The 23,401-nt window shown below is 41.8% G+C and overlaps 1 protein-coding gene across 4 annotated transcripts in view; it reads right to left on the bottom strand.

The window, feature by feature from the left end:
• The window catches only part of actr3b (actin related protein 3B), an 80,231-nt gene that overhangs the window by 40,678 nt on the left and 16,152 nt on the right, over positions 1–23,401 (bottom strand). For 3 of the 4 annotated variants that reach the window (XM_085987513.1, XM_085987512.1, XM_085987515.1), the window contains exons 3-6: positions 16,147–16,271; positions 14,183–14,293; positions 7,872–7,967; positions 4,869–4,976 (exon numbers count right to left, since the gene is read on the bottom strand). In XM_085987513.1, the coding sequence (XP_085843639.1) occupies positions 4,869–4,976; positions 7,872–7,967; positions 14,183–14,293; positions 16,147–16,271 (440 nt within the window). The other variant, XM_085987514.1, reaches the window with a different exon arrangement.

The raw sequence follows: 23,401 nt of genomic DNA, 5'->3' as shown, positions 1-23,401 counted from the left end.
TGCTAGGGTGTTTACAGTGTTGAGTTTGTGGAATTCCATATGTATTGTGTTGAGAGGATTTGTAAAGTGGTCATCCAGTGAATAGGTCTGTATAGCTGGTTGGCCCCTACCTGGATCTCTCCTGGTTTCCAGGAGTACACTTTGTTGTAAGCGCTGTCTCTTTAACCTGAAGATGCGGAGAAGGGAGGGAGTGGCTGGCAAATGGCTACCGCAGGTGGGAGTCAAGAGCAATAGCTCGATGCTGCAGCAGCTTCACTCAACAGAGAACTACTGGCTGGATCTGCTTGGGGAGGAGAGGGAGGAATTGTTCATCTCCCCTGCCCTCAGAAGCAAGTACAGTTGGGGACAGGGGACTTCAGCAATAGTGCCTTTTGCCCGTGCACTGTGTCTCCTAGTCATGTGGCACCCATTTTTACACTTATTGCACTTTTAAACCTTTTGTTGGTAGATTAGCTGGGTTTCCACCCTGAACAGGAGGCGAGTGGGGCAGGGGATGCCGACCCTCCAGGTCACAATCTCTTTTTTTCGGTTCCATAGTGTTATTTCTTTTTTTTTTTGGCGCAGAGTGTTTGCTACAACCTAACTGTCTGACATTTTGCTGCTTTGTTCCATTTCTGGTATAGATTTGGGGGAAGCTAGAAGGAGCTCTCTCCTCAATCTGCTCTACTCCTAATGACACCGGAGGTCCCCCTCCCAATTTATCTAGCCTTTCAATGATTTGCTCGCTTTCCTTGCTGCATTTGATTTATTCTGGCTCAGTGGAGCTCTACCCTACCCAACAACTAGCTTTCTTAATGGCTAAAAGGGACATTTCATTCCTTTTAGCAATTTATTTCCTGTAATTAAACTAAATGCTTTCTCAAGTGAAAAATGAATTTAGGTAAGCAAAAGTGTCCTACTCACCAGCGAATAATTTAAAAACATCTTTCCAGCACTCTGTCCTATGAAAGAACTCCTTTATCTTCACTGACCTATATACATTTAGATTCCATTTACACATCATTAGTTCTCATCCAACACCTCCTCCACTCATTCTCAAATCACTTACCATTTACGCAACACTACTATAAATCTTGAAGTTTTAACACACTTTACTTTAACTCCTTAATGCACATCTTCCTTTTCTCTAGATTCCCTTGTTCTATTTTTACCTTTTGCAAAAAGGTATCCATGGAGACATGATAGTTAGACATGAGGACGCCAATTCAGCCCTTCTCAATTCTCCCATTGCTGCATCTAACTGATTCCAGGGTTTTTGCCTTCAGCGCTCTGCCTGGAAACCCATTCCAAGTGTTCATTACTCTCTGCGTGAAGAAGAACCTCCAGATATTTTTTTTGTTTATGGGATGTAAGCGTCTCTGGCAAGACCAGCATTCATTGTCCATCCCCTAGTTGCCCTTGAGAAGGTGGTGGTGAGCCGCCTTCTTGAACCGCTGCAGTCCGTGTGGTGAGGGTACTCCCACAGTGCTGTTAGGGAGGGATTGCCAGGATTTTGACCCAGTGACGATGAAGGAACGGTGATATATTTCTAAGTCAGGATGGTGTGTGACTTGGAGGTGGTGGTGTTCCCATGCGCCTGCTGCTCTTGTTCTAGGTGGAAGAGGTCGCGGGTTTGGGAGGTGCTGCCGAAGAAGCCTTGGCGAGTTGTTGCAGTGCATCTTGTAGATGGTACACACTGCAGCCATGGTACACCGGTGATGGAGGGTGTGAATGTTTAAGGTGGTGGATGGGGTGCCAATCAAGCTGGCTGCTTTGTCCTGGATGGTGTCGAGCTTCTTGAGTTTTGTTGGACCTGCACTCATCCAGGCAAGTGGAGAGTATTCTATCACATTCCTTACTTGCGCCTTGTAGATGGTGGAAAGGCTTTGGGGAGTCAGGTGAGACACTTGTCGCAGAATACCTAGCCTCTGACCTGCACTTGTTGCCACAGTATTTATGTGGCTGGTCCAGTTAAGTTTCTGGTCAATGGTGACCCCCCCCAGGATGTTGATGGTGGGGGATTCGGGGCAATGGTAATGCCGTTGAATGTCAAGGGGCGGTGGTTAGACTCTCGCTTGTTGGAGAGAGTCATTGCCTAGCACTTCTGTGGCATGAATGTAACCTGCTATCAGTCCTAAAATTACCTTTTACTATTATCTTATACACACGGAAAGACATAATTTTAGCCAGCAAATACGATGCAACAAAAGAACTCCACTTGACTAAAACTAGGTCACAACACATCCACAAGCTGATTTCCCAAGGTGTAAACATTCATTAAAGATCGATGTCGCTCATGCTTCATCATATTGCATTGCAATAGGAATAAATTGAGATTCTAATTTGTACTCTGAGGAAAAATCCACTTCCGTTTGCTACAAGCAAAAAGAGAATTGGTAGTCTTTAGTGCAGGTATGAATGCAGTTACTATAATATCAATCGCCCTGCTACAGTAAAGGACAAGAAATTATTTATTATTTCATCCAAGGCATCTTCCAAGCCTGGCTCTCAATCCAATTTATTTTTTGAATTAGGTCTTCAAAGTGGAGTGATTTAGCTGGATGGGGAATGGAATATTTTCAAGATTTTGCAAATAGTATTACCTCGAGCAGATTAGGTGCATTCTCTCTCTAGGCTGGTCAAAGAGTACAGCTTAACTTCTGCCTCACTCACTTACTGCACCAACAGAATACTTCCCACATCAACCTAAAAACTGACCTCTCCAAAACTGACAACTTCAGTGCTAAATTTAGGAAGTTTGTACTGTGAACTCACATCCACAAAGAAATGGGTTGTGACTGATTATATCCCCAAGGATAGTTGGTATTTATCCCACAGTGCTAAAAGAAACTAAGGAAAAGATTTGTGAAGCACTCACTATTATGAGGATGTACCAGAAGATTAAAAACATGCTAATGTGTTGCTCAAATTTAAAAGGGTAACTAAACAGGTACAGACAACTGCAGACCCATTAGTCTTAGCTCCATAAAACCCCAAGATTTTAGAATGGTCCCGGCGAATTGGAAGGTATCAAACATAATCCCGTTATTAAAGAAAGGAGGGAGAGAGAAAACAGGGAACTATAGGCCAGTTATCCTGACATCAGTAGTCGGGAAAATGCGAGAATCTATTATTTAGGGACGTGGTAACAGGGCACTTAGAAAATCATAACATGATTAGGCAGAGTCAACACAGATTCATGAAAAGGGAAATAGTGTTTGACAAATCTAAGAGTTTTTTGAAGTTGTAACTAGTAGGGTAGATAAGGAGGAACCAGTGGAAGTAGTGTATTTGGATTTTCAAAAATCATTCGATAAGTTGCCATACAAAAGGTTATTACACAAAATTAGGGCTCATGGGATTGGGGGCAATATATCAGGACGGATTGAGGATTGGTTAACGGACAGAAAACAGAAAGTGGGAATAAACGAGTCAATTTTGGGTTGGCAGGCTGTAACTAGTGGGGTGCTGCAAGGATCAGTGCTTGGGCCTCAGCTGTTTACAATCCATGTCAATTACTTAGATGAGGACAGAGTGCAATGTATCCAAGTTTGCTGATGATACAAAGCTAGGTGGGAAAGTAAGCAGTGAGGAGGATGCAAAGAGACTGCAAAGGGTTATAGACAGGTTAAGCGAGTGGGCAAGAAAGTGGCAGGTGAAATAAAATGTGGAGAAATGTGAAGTTATCCACTTTGATAGAAAAATAGAAAAGCAACATTTTTTTTTTTTTATAAAAAGGTTTGAGACTAGGAAATGTTGGTATTCAGAAGGACCTGGGTATCCTTGTACATGAACCATGGAAAGTTAACATGCAGGTACAGCAAGCAATTAGGAAAGCAGATGGTATGTTATACTCCATTCCTCTTGCAATAAAGGCTAAGAGTAAAGACGTCTTACTGCAATTACATAGGGCTTTGGTGAAACCACACCTGGAGTACGGTGTACAGTTTTGGTCTCCTTACCCAAGGAAGGATCTACTTGCCTTAGAGAGAGTGCCACAAAGGTTCACTAGATCGATTCCTGGGATGAGGGGATTGTCCTTGGAGGAGAGATTGAGTAGACTAGGCCTATATTCCCTAGGGTTCAGAAGAATGAGAGGTGATCTCATTGAAACATGTAAAATTCTTAAGGGGCTTGACATAGTAGATGCTGGGAGGGTGTTTCCCCTGGCTGGAGAGTCTAGAACCTGGGGGGGCGGTGGGTGGGGGGGGGTCACAGTCTCAGAATAAAGGGGTTTCCATTTAAGACTGAGATGAAGAGAAATTTCTTCACGCAAAGGGTTGTGAATCTTTGGAATTCTCGACCCCAGAGAGTCATTGAGTATATTCAAGACAGAGATCGATAGAGTTTTGGATCCTAAGGGAATTAGGGCATCTAGGGATATGGCGGGAAAGTGGAGTTGAGGTAGAAGATTAACCATGATCTTATTGAAAGGCGGTGCAGGCTCGAATGGAGTGTACGATCGTGTTTTTTTTTTTTTTAATTCATTCACGGGATGTGGCCGTTGTGGGCAAGGCCAGCATTTATTGCCCATCCCTAATTGCCCTCGAGGTGGTGGTGCGGAGCCACATTCTTGAACCTCTGCAATCTCAATTTTGAACACCTCCATCACATATCCTCTTAGCCTTCTTGTTCTAATAAAGAGTTCCCGTTTCTCTGGTCTCTCCATTATAACTAAAGCCTTGACCACCTTGTATCATCTAAAATTATACAATTTGTTGTATTTATATTGGGTTTTAATACTGATCTTTAGTCCTTAAATATTTTATAATCTTTAATTACCCAGTTGTAACATGTGTCGGATACAGCCTAAACCTCAAACTGGACCAAACCTTTTTCCTTTTACAGCAGGTATGATAAATATTTGTGTGTTCAAGTGTTATACTCACCACTGGAATACAATGGGTCACTCCATCACCACTGTCTATCACTATGCCCGTTAGTGTGCGTTTTCCCACCTGCCGTGAGGTCCAGGAAGCAGCTAAGGCTAGCACAGCCTGCAATTTAAAGTGAATCCTAAAAAATTACACATTGTTATAATATATGCAATACAATTATTCCATTTATTCGAGTAGTATTTTAGTAACTTTCTAAAAAATATAACTATGCCACGTTCGATTTTGTAATTCTAAAGTACTACATCAGAGAGAACACACCTTGTACTGAATTGTCCAACAATGCGGAGAGAAAGACTTGCATTTATATTGCCCCTTTCACATCCTCAGCAAGACCCAAGGCACTTCACAACAAACAAATTATTTTTTGAAATGCAGCCACTGCTTTATAGGCAAACGCAACAGACAATTTACACACAGCAAAGTTCAACAAACAGCAATGAAGTGAATGGCCAGTTAATTTGTTTTTGGAGGGATTGGTTGAGGGATGAATGTTCGCCAGGACAACAGGAGAACTTCCTACTTGTCTTTGGAAAAAATGCCATGGGATCTTTTCATCCACCTGAAAAGGCAGACGGGACCTTGGTTTCACATGTCATCCAAAAGACAGGTTTAACAGGGAAATTTCTGTCCTATTGTATACTTCAGAAACGTTCGTCAGAGGCAGCCTGGGAGGAGATTTTTTAATACAACTCTTGCTCCTGTAACACCATGAAGCTTTTCCCACTATTCCTTCACTGGGGATGGTGATTATCAATAGATTTGATTTTCTCCACTTGTCAGGAGGTAAATGTATACACAAAATGCCCACTTGCAAGCTGCATGCAATCAGCAGCTCTACAGCATGGAACAGAGGTGCCAAACAGCCCTACGATAGTCTTTATTTTAATTAGGATTAGGAGCAACTCAGTAGAATGTACTTCGTGACAACTTAATGAAATCAACTGAAGTATTTCAATCTGTCCTAGACGTGTAGCAGATCATTGCAACCCCAGACCAAAGAAAATATTTTTATTTTGCAAGAGATTGCATACTGTTTATTATGAGTATTTCAACTGAATCTGGATAATTAATTTCTTTCACATGAGTTGTGGATAACATTTCCAGTTTAAATAATGGATACTACTGTTTGAGTAGAAAATTTGATTGGGCTATTTTAAAACTTTTCATTTAAATATCTGTCAAGATCATATTCCTTGAACATCTTTAGCGACCCTCAAATAATTACTGACGCCTCTTTTTATTACTTTGCCTCAGTATCTTTTATTTACCAATTCATAACTGACCTATTTTCAGAGTAACACTTTAAAAAAAATAATTTCAGTAATCAATATTAAATGGCACGTGAACAATGTATATTATGGATCGCTGAAAGCAATAACACACAAGTATTCTTACATTTAGCATGGGTTTCATTTTTCAGCGATGTTCACCATTAATTGTTGTAAATATTAAATGCAGTAATTATGGCTTTCATAGAATTTACAGCACTGACACAGGCCATTTGGCCCAACTGCTCTGTGCCAGTGTTTATGCTCCACACGAGCCTCCTCCCAACTCTTCGTCATCTAACCCCATCAACATATCCTTCTATTCCTTTCTCCCCTCATCCGCTCATCTAGCTTCCCCCTTAAATCCATCTAAGCTATTCGCCTCAACTACTCCCTGTGGTAGCAAGTTCTACATTCTAACCACTCTCTGGGTAAGCAGGAGACTGAATTTTAAAATCTTGTGAACTCATTTTAAGACACTGGCAAATGTCAATTCAAAGCCCTATCCAACAATTTTTTTTAAATAATGCATTTGTAATAGCATTCTCTAAAAGATGTTTCAAGGAAAATCTACTAATTAGAAAGATGTGGGAGTACAGTTTGTGTCACTGCACTAGAATACTGCATTTCAGTTTCCATGGTTACAGGAGAAATCACTAAACTGGATAAAGGAACATTTCTCCATTCTGCTCGCCTCATTCCATCACACACTCAGATCAAGAACAAAAAAAAATAGGGAATATATGGTAAAGGCGAAGGCCACTCAAACCAACAGACTTAACAACAGCTAGATCACATCTGTAGTCCTCAAAGTCCCAACCTCAACATTCAAACTAACTAATCTGTTGAGCTCAGTTTTGAACCAATCCAGTTTCCATGTTCCTCATGCTAACTTCTAATTTAAATGAAGAAAACAAAATCATCTTTGGTATGGTATCTTTGACGTCATGCCCCTCTTCCATGTTTCAGTCATTTCAAAGAATTTAATTCTATTTTAGTAAGTATGGGGTACAGTGGTCATCATCCTTCAAAATTAGAATATCCAAGTGTCAGGAGTAAGGCAAGTCATGCACACAAAAAAAAATCAGGGACTTTCCAACTACCATCCAAGTGGTCCTTTCCTTACTCTGTCCAATATACCTATTTCAGCAGAAGCCTCACAAAGTGTAGAAGTGCACGAAAACTGTCCCTTCTGTTACTCTGAAGTAAATCGGCTCATAATAACAAAATTGTATGATGTGCCTAATTACTAAACAGCAATCCTTTACTACACCATCTCACTCTATGCATTTTTGTAGGCTTGCTTCAGTGACATAAACCTAAATTTGAGGACAGGTTGATGTTGTGAATGTGTGTGCTCCAAGGATTCAATTTAGCCTGCCAAAGTTTATTAATGTTAACTTCTGACCCGTAACAACCACTGGAGAAAAAAAGTCCATCACCCCATCTGCGCAAGCCAGATTTGACTAAATAGTGGAAGGACATATTCTAATACAATGATACAATGTACCTCTTGATTTTTAACAGTTTTAATTTTTTTCCATTACTTGATTGCTTAGGCAAAAAAAATCAAAAATGTACAGACACAGACACACAGAGACACACACAAGAATTTGCTGGGGTGGGGGAACTCTAGGCTGGCGCCCATATTGTTACAGTAACACACTCTGCCACTGTATCGCTCTCAAATACCAAAGTAACTTCTGCTATTTGCGAGCTCTTTTACCTGGACGGCAATGTAGAGCCCTGGGACATTAAAGGACTCAAACATGATTTCAGCGAGGTACTCTCGGTTCTCTGGTGTGTTGAGAGGTGGTTCTGTCTACAACAAAAGAGTAACAATTTTACACACAAGACAGTTCTTCAACAACACAGGCTTTGGAGAGAGGGTGAATTGTAACAACTACTTCATCCTGCTTTTGATAACTCCAGGTTTAGTACTTCATCCGTTAATATTTTTAACCTCATTATCTCCTCTGACCTCAGATAGAAGTCCCAGATTTCATCCGTTGCTAAAGCTGCCTCCAAAATGCTCGTTCCTTTCTTGCGCCAAACACTTCTCTTTTCTACAACTGACTTCTATAAATTCCAAGTCCCTCCTAAATTCAAACATGCTCCCATATCTGGGAAGGTTCTTCTTGCGCTTTAAAAAAAAAAGTAATGGCACCAAAAATCTCCTCTGAATTTTACTTGTGTTCCTTCTAAGCCCCACAGACATCGTTGCACACACTCTTATCCCTGCCTACATCTCCACTGTGCTGAATCAATACTCACCTAAGTTGAATCAAAGGCCAACTCATTCTTTCCCACAGCTTCAAAACTAGAACTTAACTTCTGCTGTCTTGCCTTCTAAAATCTTAAGGCTTTTAACAACAACCACCTTGCATATATATAGCGCCTTTATCATAGTAGAACGTCCCAAGGCGCTTCACAGGAGCATTAATAAAATTTTATACCAAAGCCACATAAGGAGATATTAAGACAGGTGAGGTAGGTTTTAGGGAGTGTCTCAAAAGGATGAGGAGGGAGGGAATGAGGCAGAGAGGTTTAGGGAGGGAATTCCAGAGCTTGGGGCCCAGGCAGCTGAAGGCACGGCTGCCAAGGGTGGAGCAATTAAAAATCGGGACTGCGCAAGAGGCTAGAATTGGAGGAGCGCAGAGATCTCGGAGGGTTGTGGGCTACAAGTTTGGTGTAAATTGATCACTAACTCTAGGTTTATCTAGTCTTTCCTCTTTAACCTCTGTCAATGGACCTTGGCCTTTCCCTTTGGTTTCTCAAAAAAAAAAAATCACATATTTGCCATCATTGGGACTAAAACAGAAATTCTGGAAATATAAAATGGATCCGTAAACATCTATAAAGAAAGGACAGTTCAACATTTCAGGTCTAATTCTTCCATCAGAACTGTCTTTTCTCCTAAAGATACTTACTGAACTACTGTGTATTTCAAGCAGCTTTGTTTTAGATTTGCAGCATCTTCAGGCTTTTTTACTTTTTTGTTAGTGTTTTAACAGGCAAGTTTCAAAGTTACAGCCAAGGTGTTCATGGTTTCCTTTTGCTTATTTAATTATCTTGATACCACAATTATTTAACTACACAAACTATAGAAAAGTAAAAAGGAATACATTAATTCTTGGGTTAATCTGATTTCAAAAATGTTCTGTGCTCTTTATTTCTGAAGTGTATGGTGATAACGACTCTTACACTTTATACGGGTTGAGTGCAATCTGTCTTCACCTGGCCAAGAAAAGCCAATTTAGCACAGGAAATAAAGGAGGTTTTCCTGATGTGTTTTAAGTAAAACATTTTCTGTTCTAGGTGCACAAATGTTCACAGAAAATTGATTTTATGGTGAGCAGTTTTTAAAAAGACATATTTTACTGTGTAATGCTTAAGTCAATTCATTAGGAAGGGATGATGTAGAATAACCGCAGCAACTACAGGCTCGTCACAGTCACAATAGCAAAATGGTTTTAAGTAGACTTATCATCATTCGGTCTGAAATACAAGGTGTACTAGTATGTGTACATCCTTTTTCAAAACAACAAGGTCTACAAAAAAATTTCTAGGGCACATTTATTTTTATATTCTGTCATATAAACAGAGAAATTGGATTCACAAATCCTGATTCATGCCACAACACAACCTATAAGCAACAAATGCAGTCCATGATTGACATCTAGAAAAGATGAATACATATCACACAAGTGTAAACACCATAGCAACAGTTATTACACAGTTCCCACCTATATCACATGTTTTACTACTAAAATAGTATATATATTTTTCACTACCAGCCCACATAATTACCACCTTCTGCTATTCCCTTTGCATTTTTCCGTTAGTTCTATTATTTTCTACTATCTTTCTTTAGTTCCTCTTCTCTTCCATGCTACACCAACAGCGCAATTCCCTGACCTTCCACCCTGCTACATTCTCCATCTCATACATTCAATTCCTACATTATCAGGGAAAAGAAGAAATAATGATTGATTATAATTATCAATTTGCATCACCCTCATCCTCTATGCATTTGCACCACAATCCAATTTCAAAACTGACAAGACATTTCACACCAATTATGCCATTTAATTGAATAATTGCATCCTGTACAAATGTTAGTGGTGAATTAGTCTGTACTCATCCAATAAAATCATGCGTTGAAAACTGAAGTTAAATAGATTTCTACCAACACTTCCAGAAATTAAAGTAAATTAAAATATTTATCTAACTATCTTCGAAATTTAGTCAAGGTTTAGCAAACCTCCCGAGAAAAAAAGTTTCAAGCTTTAAGCAACCACAAGGATTCCTGAACACTGTTCCAGTAAGATCTGTTTATTTGTTTTTGCCAATTTTTCCCCTCCCTTTCTTTAAGCCAACTCCACCTGGCATACAGTTCCATGGGCATCTAAGTGCCCATTCTTCATGTGTCGAGTCCAGGCAGCACCTGTCAGCAGACTATTCAATCACAAAAGGGCATTACAATTCAGCCCATTTCTGCCCTTGCTCGAAGTCAATACAACCTGCAGCTAGAGCTGCTAAACCGGGTTAAATAGGAACCCTGGTTATTTCCCACCCCCACCCCCACCCTCTCAGCCCAGAGAAGAGCCAACTGTAGATCCCAGCCAAAATCAATTAATTCAGCGTAGACTGGCAGTTAAATTTGGGACCTTTGGGTCTGTATGGCATAGGTGGGTAGTGTCTTTACCCACTAGACCATCATTATACTCCACAGCCTCAGGATAAAGGGTAGGCCATTTAGGACTGAGATGAGAAGAAATTTCTTCACACAGGGTGGTGAATCTTTGGCATTCTCTACCCCAGAGGGCTGTGGAGGCTCAGTCACTGGGTATATTCAAAACAGAAGTCGATAGATTTCTGACTAGTAAAGGCATCAAGGGATATGGCGATAGGGCCGGTGAATGGAGTTGAGGCAGAAGATCAGACATGATCTCATTGAATGGCAGAGCGGGCTCGAAGGGCCGAATGGCCGACTCCTGCTCCTATTTCTTATGTTCTTATTCTATGGTGAAAGGATATCGAGACACACATTCAAAACTGAATCAAATTAGGACTAGCAAATCAACTAGGGAAAATTTAGAATCAAAAGGGAAAACATTTGGAAGTTATTTTTTAATGAAGGTTTGTTTACAGAACAATACTGTGACAGAAGCAAGTGCATATCATACAATATACTGTGTAAGGCATTTCCAGGTTATCTGCTACAAAATTACTTTCCACATAAACCCAACAATTGTACTGCCAGATGACCAGACCACTGAATCCTATCCTACATCAAATGACAATGCCCTTCCACAGTTTCAAGCATCCATTTACCCCACTCAGTTTACAAAACATGAGAGAAAACTTATTGTACACAGTTATTAAACCTGCAGAAATTTCATCCCATGGCAGATGCGTGAAGCGCCTTCACTACTAGGGCATTCACACAAATGGAGTTGGGCGGTACAAAGTTAATGAAAAGAAAAAATGAATATCGTGTAAAGCCTCTTCCAGTCGTTCGTAATCAGGATAGTATGTTCCATAATAGTCCAACCCATCCAATTACCAAACCACACCAAAAAGGAACAATTCTTCTGGAAAACCTGTTGCTAAACATTCAGGAGAAGTGATAGAAGTATGCGTGTACACAGCCTTCAGAACCGCAAGCAAACCTCCGTTGCAAAAGAGCCAAGTGACGCGATGTAGCCCACCCGCCCCCCGCCACCCCCATCTGGGCCCGGTAAAAAATCGATGAGAAGCAATTCGAGAAGTAACTCGAGCCTCCCTACCCACTCATCTCCCCCCGCCCCCCCCCCACCCACCAACACCCTGTTCTCAATCCATCACCCTCCTCCTCCCCCGCCCCGCATCCTTGTCCTTCTATCATCTCTCTCTCTCTCTCCTCACCTCCTCTCTTGACTTGGTCCAGTTATTCCTATCCCTGCTTAATTCGAATACTGCAGTTGGTCTCAACTCCCCGTGTGCAATACAACCGAAGAGCAACTATTTATAGTTAAATATCAAAACTTGTGGCAATTTGGAAAGCAGAGAAATAATGGACAGGTACAAAGAACAATCAAAAAGGCTAATGGAATGCTGGCCTTTATCTCTAGGGGACAGGAATACAAAGGGGAGGATGTTAAGCTCCATTAGTAGAGCCTTGATCAGGCCACATATGGAGTACTGTGTTCAGTTCTGGGCACCACACATCCGGAAGGATATATTGACATTGGAGGGGGTGCAGCGCGAATTCACCACAATGATACCTGGGCTTCAAGGCCTAAATTATGAGGACAGGTTGCATAAACTTGTCTTATATTCCCTGGTGTAGTGAAGAATGAGCGGTGGTCTAATATAAGCATTAAAAATGATAAAAGGATTCAATGGAGTAGATAAAGAGAATCTCTTTCCTCGGGTGATGGAATCCAGAACAAAAGGGCAAAGCCTTAGAATTAGAGTCAGGCCATTCAGGGGTGCAATAGGGAGGCACTTCTTCATACAAAATGTCTGGAACACTCCCCACCCCCAAAGGCTGTAGATGCTGGGTCAATTGTAGCTTTCAAGACGGGGAAATCGATAAGATTTTTGTTAGGTAAGGGTATAAATGAATATGGATCAAAGGCAAGTAAATGGGGTTGAGATACAGATCAGCCATGAACCAATTGAATGGCTGAACAGGCTTGAGGCGCTGAATGGCCGCCTCCTGTTCCTATTTTTCTATAGAGCTATTTGGAGCAGAGTGGTTTCTTTGCAAACAGTGAGGATGATACCAATCAAATGCAGCAGGACATAGAAAGGCTAGCAGAACGGGCAGATGGAATTTAATACAGAGAAGTGTGAGGTGATGCATTTTGGCAGAAGGAACAGGGAGAGGCAATGTACACTTAATGGCACAGTTTTAGAGTGTGCAGGGATGGAGGGACCTGGGAGTTAATGTGCATAGGACCCTGAAGGTGGCAGGACATATTGAGAGAGAGTGGTTAGCAAAGCATATGGGATCTTGGGTTTCATAAATAGAGGTATTGAGTACAAAAGTAGAGAGTTATGCTGAATATCTTTATAAAAGCGCTGGTTAGGCCACAACTGGAGTATTGCGTCCAGTTCTGGTCACCACACTTTAGGAAGGATGTGAAGGCCCTTGAGAGGGTGCAGAGGAGATTTGCCAGAATGGTTCCGGGCATGGGGGATCTTAGCTACAAGGACAGGTTGGAGAAGCTGGATTTGTTTTCATTAGAGCAAAGGAGGTTGAGGGGTGATTTGATAGAGGTGTACAAGATTCTGATGGGTTTGGATAGGCTAGACGGGGAAAGACTGTTCCCACTAGTTGATGGTACAAGGACGAGGGGACACAGATTTAAGGTTTTGGGCAAGAGATTCAGGGGGGATGTGAGGGAAAACTTTTTTACGCAGCGAGTGGTGAGGACCTGGAACTTGTTGCTGACGGAAGTGGTGGAAGAGGAGATACTCAATGTTTTCAAGGGGAGACTGGATAGGCACTTGAAGGAAATAAACTTGCAGGGCTACAGGGATAGAGCAGGGGACTGACTGGATTGCTCTACAGAGAGCTGGCACGGACTCGATGGGCCTAATGGCCTCCTTCTGTGCCGTTATGACTGACAGGCTGAGGAGCTGGGACACATAAAACTGAAGCGCTGCATTTCCACCACTGGCTGGTGGTGTAATTAGTGCGTGGTAAGTTTATATACGCAGTTTCTGTTATAAATGTGGAAACTGGATTTTATACTGGAAAAAAATGTATGCAAAATTGAGACATAAACATAACAGGAAGTGAGTGCAGATGCAAGATTATGAATACATTATAGAGATTTCTGACATTTTCAATAGCTTGCTTGTCTCAGGACTACTGTAATTTAGATTGCATCAGGCATGAGTATTTGCAACTTAGGTAATACTCCGAATAATTGTTTGATAAAAATTGTGTAGAATACGCATAAGACACAGCCAACCTCAAATGAACAGAACGATTATGATTGGCTATTAAATACCATTAAAATGAGATATGGCAATAAGTACCATTAAAAAGTGATGATCTTCAGGTTCTGCTCGTAGATACTTGAATATCACATGTTCCATAAATCTCTCCATTAGATCCCAGTCTTCAACTATACCATGTCGAATGGGCCACTAGAAATAAAAACAAAAATCCAATGTCAGAAACAGATATTGCGCCTTTTGTAGCAATATAATTTTTTTGTTCTTTAATTTTCCTTGTAATTTCTAGATCATATAGCTTTACAATATACAGGAAACTTTGAGCTATCCGGAAGTTGAATGTCCGGCAACTTTGATCTAACGGCAGAAATCAGCAGCCGTTTTGGTTAGGTGTTTTTTTTTCCTCCTAGCATTCTTTTCACAGGCAGGCTCTGGAAAGCGTCTTTGTCACTTAGCAACAGCTTCAGAGACGCTGCCAAGCTACTGGGCCGAGTGTTTACAAGCTGTTGCTGAGCAACAGTGTTTGTGGTCAGATACTGCGATGAAAAGCTCCTATCTGATAACATTGACGCTGGTCTATCCGGAGCTTTTAAAAAAACGGCAGTAGCTCGGTCCCATGGGTGCCGGATAGCACAAAGTTTCCTGTATGCTGAACAGAAACAAAATTAATTCCCTTTGAAGCAGGATATGCACTCAAGCGATAAAAATCAAACAAGGGATTTTAAACACCTCTAATGCATTATTTGCCTTGGTGCTTTCTTACAAATGGTCAGCCTTGCTTCAGTTAATTACTTATTTGAATAGGAACTTTGGTCATGAAAATAATAAATGTATGTTATTGAGGGTACAACTACACTACAAAAAGAGGTAGATTATTCACCTTTGTATGTGTAATGGTCTTTCCTGTCAAAATAATGGTATACTTCACATACCAAGGGGGCAACACAAACAGAAAATAAAATAGCTGAAATGGTATTATCCCATTACGCTTCAAGGAGGGCCTGTGACTTTTACTTCCTCCTTTCATTTGTGCATCCAAAAAAAATCCTCAGGTCATCACGTTTACTTCTTCCAAAGGCACAGGGAATGTCTTGAAAAACCCTTCAGGAATCCTCTATCTCCATATACATATATACAGAGTGAGGACTAAGCCAATACAGATGTGGAGCCAAAGATTTTTATTTATACCCGTCAGCAGACTATCCATTAGGAAATGGCAGTCTGCCAGTTTAGGAGAGTTTCCAGGATTCCTCAACCTATGAAATAGAAAAGGAGATTCCTAGTCACATCATCAGGGCTGGACTTGTTTTGATGCTCCAGCACTTTCACCTTCCAACTACAAGCATCCAGTATTTAAAACCACATTCTCGAGTTTTAGAACCACCAGAATTCTTTCTGCATTTAATCGGATTACAGATTTCAGGATCCCCATGGGAAGAGGGTAGAGACACACAGATGGCACAGGTGAAATCAGACACAATGCAAAGCACGGGACATTCTCCAATGGGCGAGAGTCTCGGCCTTTACCACAATGTTAGCTTTGCTCCTGTGGGAATGATAAATCAGCAAGATAAAAACATTAGGAAATTCAGTAGGCTGAAATGATTAAAGTAGAAGTACCTAAACAGACAGATGTGCATTTTTTCATTCGGACATATTCACTTATCGATCTCCTGTTGCAGGATTTGTATGTAGCCTCTCTCGCTCTATATGATCTTGTCGCGCATTGTGGCAGCACTCATGCTCCCAGGTCTCTAAAATTGTGTTTTTTAATCAGCTTTGGGATACAAGTGAGAGAGGCTTGGACGGCCAGCCCTGTGGCGAAAATAGCTCATCACTGCTTGCCACACCGTCCTCACAGATCCGCCGCAATCATCATGGATATAAAGCATAGAGAAAAGAAATGAACACACCGAGGATTTTCTGACATTGTACCAGATTTGTATTGGTCTTTAGTAGCTTTTTGTCTTGCAACTTAAAAACAGGATATTTAGTTTGTCTCCCGCCATGTAATGACAGCAAGGAAAGTAAAATTTAAAAATTACCTTTGTGGCATACGTCGGTTTATCTACAGCTTCATCCCCTATATAAAAGTCTAGGTCATCCACTCCCCGCACCAATCTTCGTTGTGCGTGGTCACCTACCTTGGCTGACTCTTTGATAGCTATACCTGGTGAGATACAACATGCGGGAGGTCAATAAAAACCTGCATGCAATCAATTACACCCACTTAAATACAGTTAATGTGTTACCGTTATTGCAATTTGGCAGCCTCTTAAAAAGCTAATGGTTCAAGGTAACCATGGCAACTAATGTACATGACTGCTGGAAGCCAGCAGTAACTACTTGATATCTTGTTTGTTCAGTTTAGGAAGAACAAAATTAGATTTCATTAAATGGGCAAGATTTTCTACAAAAAGCAACTGGGGAGGAGAAAAGCCATGTCACTGCACATACTGAAACTCATCAGTAACAATATAATGTTCGTCGAAATGATCTGTCATAGCGCTTTACGCATGCAAGTTAGATTTGCCAAACAAGTTGATTGGCACCCCATCCACCACCTTAAGCATTCATTCCCTTGACCAATGGTGCACCGTGGCTGCAGTGTGTACCATCTACAAGATGCATGGCAGCAACTCGACAAGGCTTCTTCGGCAGCGCCTCCCAAACCCGCAACCTCTACGACCTAGAAGGACAAGAGCAGCAGGCGCATGGGAACACCACCACCTCCAAGTCACACACTATCATGACTTGGAAATATATTGTCCTTCCTTCATCGTCACTGGGTCAAAATCCTAGAACTTCTCCCCAACAGCACTGTGGGAGTATTTCACCTCACGGACTACAGCGGTTCAAGGCGACGGCTCACCACCACCTTCTCAAGGGCGAATTAGGGATGGGCAATTAATGCCAGCCTTGCCATCCATATCCCATGAATGAATAAATAAATAAAAGTATGAGATGGACCTCCTTTAAGTAAAATGAAAATTTCTCAGCCCTTCGTGTGAAAACCAGTACAATAAATTTAAACCGTTACTGTAAATGCCCTAATAAATGTCATAAAATTGTCACTGAATCTTAGAATAATACCGTACAGAAGGAGGCCATTCAACCCATCGTGCCTGTGCCAGCTCTTTGAAACAGCTATCCAATTAGTCCCACACCACAGCTCTGTCCCCATCGCCCAGTAAATAGTTTCCCTTCAAGTATTTATCCAATACCCTTTTGAAAGTTGTAGGAAGTCACACAACACCAGGTTATAGTCCAACAGCTTTATTTGAAATCACAAGCTTTCGGAGCGCTGCTCCTTCGTCAGGTGAAGTGAAGAGAAGCATACAGGCACTGCATATATAGTCAGAAAAAACTACCAGATGATTACAGGTAATCTTTCTAACTGCCCTTTATCACACCTCGGCAGAAAGATAATCACAGCAATCAATGGTGTGAATGGTGTCCAAACAGATCAGTCAGGAAAACATTACATCAAAGAACAATGAGGCGGGGTCAAATGTTGCAGATGCTGGGGTCTGTATGAAAAACAGAAAAAAACCCAAAAAACTTTGCTGGAAATCACAGCAGGTCTGGCCGCATCTGTGCAGAGAGAACAAGCCAATGACGACTCGAGTCTGGATGACTCTACGTCAGGTGGGGTTACATGTAGCGTGACATGAACCCAAGATCCCAGTTGAGGCCGAGGTGTGATAAAGGGCAGTTAGAAAGATTTTGGATCCAACTTGCCACTTTCCCTTAGAACCCATGGACCTTTACTTTTTTGACCAACTTGCCATGTTGGACCTCGTCAAAGGCCTTGCTAAAATCCATGTAGACTACATCAAATGCACTACCCTCATTGAATTTTTTGAGGAGGTAACAAGGAGGGTCAATCAAGTTAGTCAGACACGACCTTCCCTTAATAAATCCATGCTGACTGTCCTTGATTAATCCATTACTTTCTAAATGATGATTTATACTGTCCCTCAGAATTTTTTCTGATAATTTTCCTACCACCGAGTTTAGGCTGACTAGCTGAAATTACTCGGTCTATCCTTTTCTCCCTTTTTAAGCAATGGCACAACGTTAGCAACCCTCCAGTCCTCTGGCACCACGCCTGTAACCAGAGAGGATTGGAAAATGATGGTCAGAGCCTTTGCTATTTCCTCCCTTGCCTCTCAATAGCCTGGGATACATTTCATCCGGGCCTGGCGATTTATCTGCTTTCAAAGGTGCTAAACCTCTTAATACTGCCTCTCTTTCCATGTTTATCCCATCTAATATTTCACACTGCTCCTCAACTACAATCATCCCTCTCTTCAGACGCAAAGTATTCATTAAGAACCATACCCATGTCTTCCGTCTCCCCATAGAAGTTACCTTTTTTGTCTCTTTCCTTAGTTATTCTCTTGCTCTTCATATATTTATAAAGCATCTTAGGGCTTTCCTTGATTTTACTTGCCAATATTTTTTCATGCCCACGCTTTGCTTTCCTCATTTCCTTTTTAATTTCACCCCTGCACTTTCAATGCTCCTCCAGGCTCAATGCTCCTCCAGGCTTTCTGTAGTATTGAGCACTTGGTATCTGACAAAAGCTTCCTTATTTCTTATCCTACCCTGTATGCTCCTTGACATCCAGGGGGTTCTAGATTTGGGAGCCCCACCCTTTTTCTTTGTGGGGACATATTTGTACTGGATCCTCACTCTCCCCCTCAAATGCCTCCCACTGATTTACCTTCAAGTAGCTGTTCCAGTCCACTTTTGCTAAATCACATCTCAGCTTAGTAAATTTGGCCTTTCCCCAATCAAGAACATTTACACCTGGTCTATCTTTGTCCTTTTCCATAACGATGCTAAATCTAACTGAATTATGATCATTACCACCAAAATGCTCTCCCACTGATGCCCCTTCCACCTGCCCAGCTTCAAAATTAAGTCCAGAACTGCCCCTTCTCTTGTTGGGCTTGTTACGTACTGGCTAAAAAAGTTCTCCTGAATGCATTTTAAGAATTCTGCACCCTCTATTCCTTTTACACTAATTCTATCCCACTTAATATTAGGGTAGTTGAAATCCCCTACTATTACTGCCCTATTATTTTTGCACTACTCAGAAATTTGCCAACATATGTGCTCTTCTATCTCCGACTGTTTGGGGTTCTATAGTACACTCCCAGCCCCATTTTTGTTCTTCAGTTCAACCCACAGGGCCTCATTTGATGATCTTTCTAACTTATCATTCCTCCTCACAGCTGTAATTGTTTCTTTAACCAATAATGCGACCCCTCCCCCTCCCTTTTTATCCCCCTCTCTACCTCGTTTGAAAATCCTGTAACCAGGAATGTTGAGCTGCCATTCCTGCCCCACTTTAAGCCATGTTTCAGTAATAGCTATATCATACTTCCACGTGTCTATCTGTGCCTTCAGCTCATCTGCCCTGTTCACTAGACTCCTTGCAGTGAAGTATATACCATTATTAAGCACTGCCAAACTCTTTGGTTGTCTATTTTCTAGCCTTTGCTTCCTCTGCCTTCCAAGCTCACTTACTAATTTACTGCCTTCCATTTCCAGCTTTGCTTCTCTCTCTACTAAATCTTCGTTCAGATTCCCATCCCCCTGCCAAGCTAGTTTAAACCTTTCCCAACAGCACTGGCAACTGCGCATCCCCCCACAAGGATATTAGTCCCAGCCCTGTTAAAGTGCAACCCGTCTGCTTTGTACAAGTCCCACCTCCCCCAGAACTGGTCCCAACACCTCAGGAAAAGGCATTTTTATAATATATAAACTTATAAAACGATTCAACACAGCAGTTAACCTTGTACGTCTTGGTGACAAGAACAGCTGAACACAGACGCTCAACAACGGTCTGCCACAGGGATCAGAGCTCACACCGGCCTTCTTCAACATGCCCTGCACCAAATCCCAGAAGTTCGTCTATGCCGATGACATAGCACTGCTGACACAGACATCATCAACGCTAGAGAAAGCAAGTTGATCGCTCACAGGTGACTTGCACTTCCTGAAATGCTACTTCTGGACCTGGCACCTCTGCCCCAATCCAGAGAAGACAGTTGTGTCGGCGTTTCATCCGAATAACAGCAACGGGAAAGAACTCCACGTTTTCTTCTGTGGGAGGTGACTTACCCATGAACCCCACCCAAAATACCTGGGCATTACCCTGGATAGGACTCTCGCCCATCAGCCTCATCTCACCAACACTGGCCAAAAAGTAAAAACCACGGTGAACCTGGTCAGAAACTCATTGGAACGTCATAGGGGAGCACAACCAGAACACTTCGCACCACAATAGTGGCCTAGTCTACTCTGCTGCAGAATACTGCTCTACCTCATGTTCCTGCAGCTGCCACACAAAGACTGTGGATGTGCAGCTAAATGCCACCAAGAGGACAGTATCAAGGACACTCAAGTCCATTCCAACTGAGTGGCTCCCGGTGCTGTCCCATAATGCCCCGCCTGCCATTCGCCGCAACACCACCATGCTCTGAGAGATGGAAAAAATCATGAGCAACATCGACCTTCCCATTCACGAAGACTTGAAAAACCCACCACGAAAGCGTTTAAATCGGCCACTATGGGAAACAGCTGGTATCATCCGGCTATCCAGATGGACAAATCATGAGACGCTGGAAGCATGCAACATAAAGATCCAACACCTGACCCAACAGCAGAGGTCCCCGGCTTCGACCTCCCTCGAAGACATTGGACAGAGCTCAACCGAATTCGCACAGGGCGTGGACGATGCGGCCACCTGCTCCACAAGTGGAAGATGAGGGACGACCCGAAGTGCAACGGTGGCCATGAGTCCCAGACCATGGAACACATCACATCAACCTGTCCGCCAAGATCTGTTGCGGGAGGCACCTTATTTCTCCACTTGGCATCCGAGGAGGCCATCGAATGGATAACCAAACTAGACAACCCATTAAGCTTTTCCCATCATACGAAAGTAGTAGTACAGCCAATAACATACAAAGTCCTGAGAGCCTGCATTTGTGTATTTTTGCTAGTAATAAATAAGTATTTCCATCTATGCAGTGGTCACCTCAACAGCACACAGTTAAAACCTAAAATAAGTTGTCCTAGAAGAGCTTTCAACTGACTTGGCTTGTGGTGTGCATCCCTGCATCATGGATGGAAAATAAAATGATCTAGTTTGACTTGCAACATTGATAAATCATGGATTTTTATATTTACACAATAGAATTTTGCATGAACTCCAGCCACACCTGATTTGTTTGGTTACCTGGTATAATCCTACTGACCAAAGCCAACTTCCTGACATAACACTCAGTAGCCAGCATGAGTCACCAGCACTGAGTAAACTGGAATGGCGTCGATACCCGATTGTGAATTGATGCAAATGTGGTCAGAAATAAAAAGGGAAGAGGCCAAGAATAATGGAGAAAAGAAGAAATGGAAGGTAAAATGGAATAAACTCAAAAAAGCAAAAGGATACAACAAAGCAATACAAAGGACTGAAACAGAACAAAAATCAAAGAAAAAGGTAAAGTTAAAAAAATGGTCTTTTCTATGACGTTTATTATGTAGAGAGAGAGATGTTTCAGGCCGTTTTGAAGTGCCGTGGGTAGTGAAGTAGGAAAGGAGGGAGCAAGGAAAGTGGATTAGGTGGACGCAAGAAAAGAGGATCAGGAGGAAGCAAAAGCATTGTTGGAGAGAAGGATCTGGGGGCTGAGCTAGGGAGCTCCAGAAGCCAGGGGCATAACGTAGGTCTACTCAACCACATTTTGATTACTAGATACCTTCAAAAAAATATTGCTAATTCCTATTTGCATTAACATCGTGTTACATTGACAAACATAACTAATTAGAACCATTGCTGCTTCTCTATAAACCCAGCACAAATCATCAGAAAGGAGTAGATACCATGATGTAATATCAATGCTACCACTCAATCCGAGGGCACAGCAGACCAATGGACCAATCACACCTTCTGCACTGGTTCACTACTATTCCCTGCAGTGCCAGCTCGGTCACCTCTTCCACACGCTGAACTTAACCACCATTTTGTCATCTGGCAATTCCAAGCCCTCCAAACAACCTTCATACCAAGCTTGCTATGAAATGTCTGTAGCTCTCCTCAACTAAAGCAGCTCACATTTCCTGAGCTGATCCTGGCACTTAGTGCTCAACCCCACATATTTCAGCAGTGTCCCTTTAAACATCTCCTCTATATTGTAGACTTGCATAATACCACCAAGCTTGCATTTGTCTCTGCTGTTGTGACCACAGAACAATACTTGGCTTCCAAAGGACATTTTCCTATTTCATCTGGCACGCTTGCTTGTCTGTCATTAAGAGCTAAAAAGTTCCAGTCGGTCACACATTCGGATTCATCATACTGTCTTTTTAACCTTTATCCGAACTGACAAACTTGACAGGGACCAAATTCATTCTCCTTCACTGCCTTGGCAGCCTCCACTCAAATAACCTCTTCCAGTGCACACAGCACTTGACTGTGACACCGTGTCTATTTACTCTGGCCAGAGGAATATCGTGCATGCTGACGGTACATATTCCAAACTCCTTTGCCAGAAGTTCATATGCCTTGGCTTGACTTCCTCAGGTGTTGATGCAACGTGCAGTACCACTGTGCTGCCAAAGAAACACAGCTCTTTTACGGCAGCACAAGAAACTACGTGATCAATACCTTACACTTGGTGATTATATCAAAGCCAGTAAATTCACTCACAGCTTGTACTTTTTTTTTAATAATCGCAGCAAGTAAACACAGAGATTCAACTAAGTAGGTACTACCTTTATTTTACTTTCTCAGTAAATGATTGTACAAGGGAGAAAATTGTACTGGAAAGATAAACTTTCTGGCCCACATCTAAAACCTTGCTTATGGTCCTTTTAAAGCAATATGGTCCGAATTATCTACTAGATCACAAATTGCTGTAGATTGTATAGTATTTATTATGGCTATATTCCAGGGGGAGTTGTCACCAGCTAACTGTTGCATCTTTCCCAGCGGTTAACTGAAGAACAGCATTACTTTGAAGGGGAAGGTTTAAAGAAGAGGAATTTGATTAGGCCAAATGTCAATACTTTGAGAATACAAGGCAATCATATACTACTACAACTACAACACCAACTTGTATTTGTATAGCACCTTTAAAATAGTACAACATCCCAAAGCGTTTCACAGGAGCGTTATCAAACAAAACTTGAGACCGAGCCACACAAGGAGGTATTGGGGCAGAGAGGTAGGTTTTAAGGAACGTCTTAAAAGAAGGAAACAGAGGTAGAGAGGCAGAGGGGCTTAGG

This window comes from Somniosus microcephalus, chromosome 5 (assembly GCF_052327205.1).
Source record: "Somniosus microcephalus isolate GS21.2 chromosome 5, FLI_Smic_1.0, whole genome shotgun sequence".
Classification (NCBI taxonomy): domain Eukaryota; kingdom Metazoa; phylum Chordata; class Chondrichthyes; order Squaliformes; family Somniosidae; genus Somniosus; species Somniosus microcephalus.
The sequence above is the reverse complement of the archived record's forward strand: the minus strand, read 5'-3'. Positions and strand labels throughout refer to the sequence as shown.